At 31.1% G+C, this 7,491-nt stretch overlaps 1 protein-coding gene across 1 annotated transcript; it reads left to right on the top strand.

Annotated features, from left to right (window-relative positions):
* Window positions 1-5,831: 5,831 nt before the first annotated feature.
* On the top strand, window positions 5,832-6,644 carry LOC136083022 (ATP-dependent DNA helicase PIF6-like). Its single transcript, XM_065802434.1, has one exon. The coding sequence runs from the start codon at window positions 5,832-5,834 to the stop codon at window positions 6,642-6,644; it is 813 nt and encodes a 270-aa protein (XP_065658506.1).
* Window positions 6,645-7,491: the final 847 nt, after the last annotated feature.

The raw sequence follows: 7,491 nt of genomic DNA on the forward strand, positions 1-7,491 counted from the left end.
GAGAAATTTTTCGGATTTATCTATTTACCGTATTTAAAACTGAACTCCAACTGTATTTTACTATATATTTTTTATAAATACAAAAAACTGAAATATATAACTGAAATGTTTACTAATAAATATTAATTTATAAAATAATAAAATCTCCAGCCCCATTAAATACTTCTGAACCTCTCCTTTTGGAAAGGTTCAGAAGTATTTAATGGGGCTGCATTTATCCTTTCTGCATCTATACCAGAGAGTATAGATGCAGAGAGGATAGAACCAGAGAGGATAGAACTAGAGAGGATAGATGCAGAGAGGATAGAATCAGAGAGGATAGATTCAGAGAGGATAGAATCAGAGAGGATAGATTCAGAGAGGATAGTACCAGAGAGTGTAGATGCAGAGAGGATAGAACCAGAGAGTATAGATGCAGAGAGGATAGAACCAGAGAGTATAGATGCAGAGAGGATAGAACCAGAGAGGATAGAACCAGAGAGGATAGAACCAGAGAGGATAGAACCAGAGAGGATAAAATCAGAGAGGATAGAATCAGAGAGGATAGAATCAGAGAGGATAGAATCAGAGAGGATAGAACCAGAGAGGATAGAATCAGAGAGGATAGAACCAGAGAAGATAGAGCCAGAGAGTATAGATTCAAGATTCAGAAAGAAGTAGTAAATGCTTACTATTATAATATTACAATCATTTTTTACAATGTTTGTACAATGTTTTGAATGTTCTGAATGCTTTTGTAAAATAATCATCATAAGGAGGAGGGCCAAAAGATAATTTTGCACCAGCACATTTTTATTCTCTCCAGGACCCTAGGCTTATATAAAATATTTACGCATGACTCGATAAAAACACGAAATTTAATGTTTTTTTGTATTATTATATCAGTCTATTTATCCCTAATAAATCACTAATTATGAGATGATGCGATAATGGTATTGTGTAATAATGATCAAAATTATACAACTGTAAATTAATTAGTCATTTATTTACTTGAAAGTTCTCTAAAAATTTCTTTATATCTTTCCAAATTATCACATCCGCCTAAAAAATTACTAAACTTGCGCCTGAATTATTACCTCCCCCTACTAATTCAATCTGTATAAGATGGTGTAGTAATGTTATTTAGTGATAGAATTATACAACTATTAATAATTGGTCATGTATTTATGAAAATGATCTACAAATTTTTTTATATCTGTCTGAGTTATCACCTTCCTCCTAGTAACTCACTCAACATGAGATGGTGCAATAATGATATTGTGTTATAGTGATACAAATTATACAACTGTAAACTAACTTTATTTTACTTTTAAATACTCTAAAAAATTCTTTATATCTGTCTATTTATCCCTAGTAAATCGCTCAACTTGTGTCTCAATTATCACGTCCCACATTTTAAATCACTAAATTGCAGTTGAATTATCACCTCCGCCCTAATAAATCATTAAAACTTTGTCTGAATTATACCTCCCCCTATTATTACCTCCCCATTGTAAATCACTAAAATAGCGTTTGAATTACCACCTCCATTGTAAATTACTAAAACAGCAGCTAAATTGTCACCTTCCCCCTAATAAAGATGTATGATAATAGTACTAAATAATAATGATAGGAATGATATAACTATCCTAATACAATAACTACTAGAATGAATGTATTAAGAATATATTATTTGTACTTTAATTGGATTTTCTAGAGTTTTTGATATTTAAGACTAGTGTCAATTATACTTATTTATTAATTAACAACGTAATATATTACTTGAATTGATAAATGTGGAAAATTTAATTTTATTTTGCCATTGTTACTTCTTTCTCAATTTGCATTATGCGTTATACCTCCCCTATTATTACCTGAATTATTACCTCCCCATTGTAAATCACTAAAATAGCGTTTGAATTATCACCTTCTCCATTGTAAATTACTAAAACAGCAGCTAAATTGTCACCTTCCCCCTAGTTAAGATGTATGATAATAGTACTGAATAATAATGATAGGAATGATATAACTATACTAATATAATAACTACTACAATGAATGTTTTAAGAATATATAATTTGTACTTAAACTGGATTTTCTAGAGTTTTTGATTTTAAAGACAAGTGTCGATTATACTTAAATTTGTAAAGTTATTCGTCCAACGTAATATAGTAACTTTGATTTAAAGACATTTAATTTAAAGACTAGTTTAAAGACAGCAATTTCGTAAAAATTTTAATGTTTTTCCTATTGATGATCAATAGAATAATTTATAAACATGAAAATTTACTAAATCGAGACCATATTTCAACAGTAGGGAAATTAAGTATAATATATAACAAAGGAGGACAGAACCTCAAAGTCGAACAAAAAAAAAACAAAAAAAAAGAATATAATACAAAGACATTTTTAAATTTGCATAAAATATATAATCTTTTTAATAAAAGTATAGAATGTAACAGCTGTTTATGGAAACAAAAACAAAAAAAGGCAAAAAGACAACTTAAAAATATTTATATACTAAAAAGTTGATATTTTTAAACTTGGAAAAATATAAAAATTATTATGAGATTACTATATCTTTAAACTAAAATACGTTGGACTAATAACTTTACAAGTTAAAGTATGATTGACACAAGTCTTAAATATCAGAAACTTCAGAAAATACAAATACAGTACAAATAATATATTGTTACATCATTGTAATAGTTATTATTATAGTTATATCATTTCTATCATTATTATTCAATACCATTATCATACATCTCATATTGAACATATTGAACATACTGTGGAGGGAGGTAATAATTCCTAAGCAGTTTTAGTAATTTTCTAAAGGGGAGGTAATAATCCAGGCGCAAGTTTAGTAATTTAGCTGAGGTAATTACCTAGTAATTTAGGAGGCGATAATTAAAACGCAAGTTTAGTGATTTACTTGGGGGGAGGTAATAATTCATGGGAAGGTAATAACCCAGACGAAATTTTAGTAATTTACAAGGGGGAAGGTGATTATTCAGCTGCAATTTAGCGATTTACTAGGAGGAGATAATAATTCAGGGGATAGTTATAATAAAGGGAGGTAATAATTCAGATGAAATTCCACGTTCAATTTAGAAAAAGGCAGCAGCAAGTTAGTAATTTACTAAAGGGGAAATGATAATTCAGAAGTAAATTTAGTGATTTACCAGGGGAAGGTAATAACTCAGGCAGTATTCTTACCTCTCCCTAGAGACAGAGTTTAATTAAAGTAAAAAGTAACTTTTAAAAATTTTAACATTCCATTAAACTTTTCCATTAAACTATTCCATTAAACTATTATTTTTTAGTATTTAGTATTGTTTTTCATTTCTCTTAAGAAAGACGAAATAATTTTTTAAAGTTTTTAAAGTTTGATTTTTAAAAGTTTTGAAACCAAACGTAAAAGCTTATTAAACGTAAATGGCGACGAAAGTTCGACACATCAGAAGGTCTATGTAAATCTAATCTTTACGAGTTTATTTAAATTTAAAGTTCTAAAAATTTCCTTTATTTTCAGCATTTAATTTTTGTTTATTACTTATTCCTCAATTTGAAGGGGTTACAAATTTTATATGGTGATTTTGAACGCTCTGCAGCTGTAATCACATCTCTTCGTTAAACTAACGGAGAATTTGAGTGTCCGTTAAGAAAAAAACTCTGTACGGCCGGTTATAAAACGAAGGAAAGTAAATGGTATTCTAATCCTTCCGTTTAGGCTCCGTTTATTAACCGCTCCGATAATTTTTCAGTTAAACTTCCTCTGTTCGCCAACTCCGTTAACTATTTTTCGTGCTGTTTTTGTCACCGCATTTAAATGTTGCAATGCCAACAGACGATGATATCGTTTATTTGGTAAATCGCAGCCGGTTATTTTTTAAATAATGATTGCCGAGTAATTCTTTAAATTTATTTAAAACACGCTACAGTACGAAAATTTAAAAAGTTTGTATCTACTTAACATTTAGTCTCATTTTTTTAAATTTTATGCTTATGAATTCAACTTTTATGGATAACATATTTTCTCATAACTCTATTTTCTTTAACTTTTGCAAACGGATCCAAATTTCAAAACCGATTAAATTTATTGTGACACATTTCAATAAATCGCGATCTTCTTTTTCGCACCAAAGTGGAGATTTTATTTTCCTTGTGTTTAAACTTTATATTAACTGTGTACCTTGTGCTGTCTTTCTGTTTAAGAAATTGACAACTAATTATTCAAAAAATATTTTAAAAATGAACTTTCAAAATGAAATTTTCTTAGGTTAAAGAAAAGAATAAAGGGTTAGGTTAAAAAAGAAGGTTAAAGAACTTTTCTTAGGCTAAAAATATTTTTTCTTTTTTAAAATTAAATTTTCTTAGGCTAAAATGAATCTTTAGTAGAAAACATACAAAAAATGTAATTCAAGTTTATAATTATAATATTTAAATATTCTCTAAAAACCAAAAAAATTCAACAATATTTCAAAAAAATCTAAAAAATAAGTCTTAAGTAATATTTATTATAAAGTGATACACACAATAAACAAGGATATTTTTGTAAAAATTGTGCCCAAATTCTTGGTATGGTTTCAACATAGAAAGTTGCATGTAAACTCTACAGGGCTTTGCATTAGAGCATATAGAAACCTTTATTGCCCACCCAACTCATATTTTGTTGCTACAATCCTGAAATACAGTACTGTGTACATACCATAAAGTGTATGATTTAAAAGTAATTAAAAAATATGGATTGGAAAGACAAAAACAAGTTCGAAATATCAAAAAAAAAAATTTAAGTAGCAGTTGATATATTTAACTAAAAACTTATTCATACAAGCTAAAAAAAATTATATATGCTCAGCTTATATCATTTATTATAAAACTAAATGGGAACTTATAAAGCCAAAAAAATTTTCAAAAGGAAAAAGTTAACATTTTAGTCATTACTATCTAAGAGTTTGTATATATAATATATATATATATATATATATATATATATATATATATATATATATATATATATATATATATATATATATATATATATATATATATATATATATATACATATATCTTAATATATATAAAGGGCAATGTGTGTGTGTTTGTTTGTTTGTTCTCTATAGAAATCCAAACCGCCGGACCGATCTCGATGAAATTTGGCATATATATATATATATATATATATATATATATATATATATATATATATATATATATATATATATATATATATATATATATATATATATATATATATATCTTAATATATATAAAGGGCAATGTGAGTGTGTTTCTTTGAATGTTATCTATAGAAATCCAAACCGCTGGACCGATCTCAATGAAATTTGGCATGGGGGTAGTCCTCGAGGAGGAGAAGGTTCTTAGCTGGGTTTTGACCCCGTACCCCAACCCCCGGGGTCAGGGGGGCCCAAAAATAGTCCCCCCTGACCCCGGGGTCAGGGGGGCCATTTTTTGGGCCCATTTTTGGGCCCATTTTTGTGTACAGATATCAGGGAAGCCAGTTTAAATATTGGCCCGGGCAACGCCGGGTAACTCCAGCTAGGTATATATAAAGGGCAATGTGTGTTTGTGTGTGTGATTGTTTGTTTGTTTGTTCTCTATAGAAATCAAAACCGCCGGACCGATCTCGATAAAATTTGGCATGGGTGTAGTCCTCGAGGGGGAGAAGTTTCTTAGCTGGGTTTTGACCCCGTACCCCGACCCTCGGGGTCAGGGGGGCCCAAAAATGGGATCCAGTGTGGCTCTGCAGCCTCAGCTGTGCAATTTGGCAAAACCTAAAAGCTTCCTACCTGTGGAGGAGTGTCAGAACACTTCATTTGACAACAAACATGAGGGTAAAATTGTCTGGTGATCTGTCAGCAGGAGCCTTTTCCAATCAGCTCCTTGCCTTGGGCAATGGTGAGGCAGCAGTTGATGTGCAGACAGGGCTCATTAAATTCCCTGCCAACTTTTGCACACTGGTGGATTCTGCAGAGGAACTCATTGTCAAGGTGTTTCCCAACATCCAGCAGAGTTTCACCAGACATGACTGGATCTGTGAGAGAGCTATTCTGGCTCCCAAAAATGAGTCTGTCACCAAGATCAATATGCAGATCCAGAAAATGCTCCCAGGAAATGAAAAGTCCTACAACTCCATTGACATGGTTATGGACCCCAGTGAAGCTGTCAACTATCCAACAGAATTTCTGAACTCTTTAGAACCATCTGGATGTCCTCCTCACATTCTTCACCTGAAAGTTGGAGCACCAATCATTCTCCTTCGCAACCTCGACAGTCCCAAGCTCTGCAATGGAACTCGACTCATCATCAAAGCTATCCTTTCAAACTTGATTGAAGCAACTATACTGACTGGATGTGGCAAAGGTGAGAATGTCTTCATTCCAAGGATTCCAATGATTCCCAATGACCTCCCATTCAGTTTCAAGCGCCTCCAGTTTCCAGTCAGGCTGGCTTTTGCCATGACCATTAACAAAGCGCAGGGACAGTCACTCAAAGTGGCTGGCATCAATTTGGAACAGCCCTGCTTTTCTCACGGCCAGCTCTATGTTGCATGCTCCAGAGTTGGATCTCCACGAAATCTTTTCATTTTGACTCCAGAAGAAAAAACCAAGAACATTGTCTATCAGAAGGCTCTTCAGTGAAAGAAATCCTCTTTAAAGAAGTCCTATTAAAAGAAAACAATAACAATCCAATGTGAAGAAATTACCCATGATTTAACTTTTGTAACATGTTCAACTTTTTTTTCCAGTGTGAGAGAGCAATTTAATTGAAAAATTTGAGTAAATGTTCTTTTGGAAATTCTTAATTTGTTGTTTTTAAGTGGAAAATAAACAAAATGTCTTTTTCTTCCTTAATGTCTTTCAGTTATTTCATAGCTTCAACCAACAGGGTCACATTTTGTGAGATTATTGTGCAACACTAAAAAATATTGCACAATCTTACTGTGCATAGCCCAAAATTAGTATAACAAAGTTCCAGATGCTCATTTACTTTTAAATATTGGCCCGGGCAACGCCGGGTAACTCCAGCTAGTATATATATATATATATATATATATATATATATATATATATATATATATATATATATATATATATATATATATATATATATATATAACGCAGGGGAACGCCGTTCCTCCTTAACCGACAAATCACGAAATCGTTCCACTTCTCTATAAATTTTCTTTTAACCGTTCCACTATCGCGTTTAATTTTTTTTTTTTAATGCGATCGTCCGTAAATTAGGCAACGCCTAATTTATTTTATTAATAAAAGTTTATCATTTTTATTTTTGTTGTAAATGCAATGCATTTTAGTGAAGCTGCACCGAGCAGTGAACGCCTTAGGGATGAATAATAAGTTAAAAAGAGTTTAGCAGTGTGAGATAAAAGTACAAAAGGACAGATGTCCAGAGGAAAACAAAGAGCCTCAAAGTAGAAAAATACTGAAAAAATGACAAGTAAATGTTGTTAAAATAAACAATAAC

The sequence above is a fragment of the Hydra vulgaris genome, chromosome 08, assembly GCF_038396675.1.
Source record: "Hydra vulgaris chromosome 08, alternate assembly HydraT2T_AEP".
Lineage (NCBI taxonomy): Eukaryota > Metazoa > Cnidaria > Hydrozoa > Anthoathecata > Hydridae > Hydra > Hydra vulgaris.

Bases quoted from the DNA above. Each gene is read 5' to 3' on its own strand.
- LOC136083022 (XM_065802434.1), top strand. From the start codon at position 5,832: ATGAGGGTAAAATTGTCTGGTGATCTGTCAGCAGGAGCCTTTTCCAAT.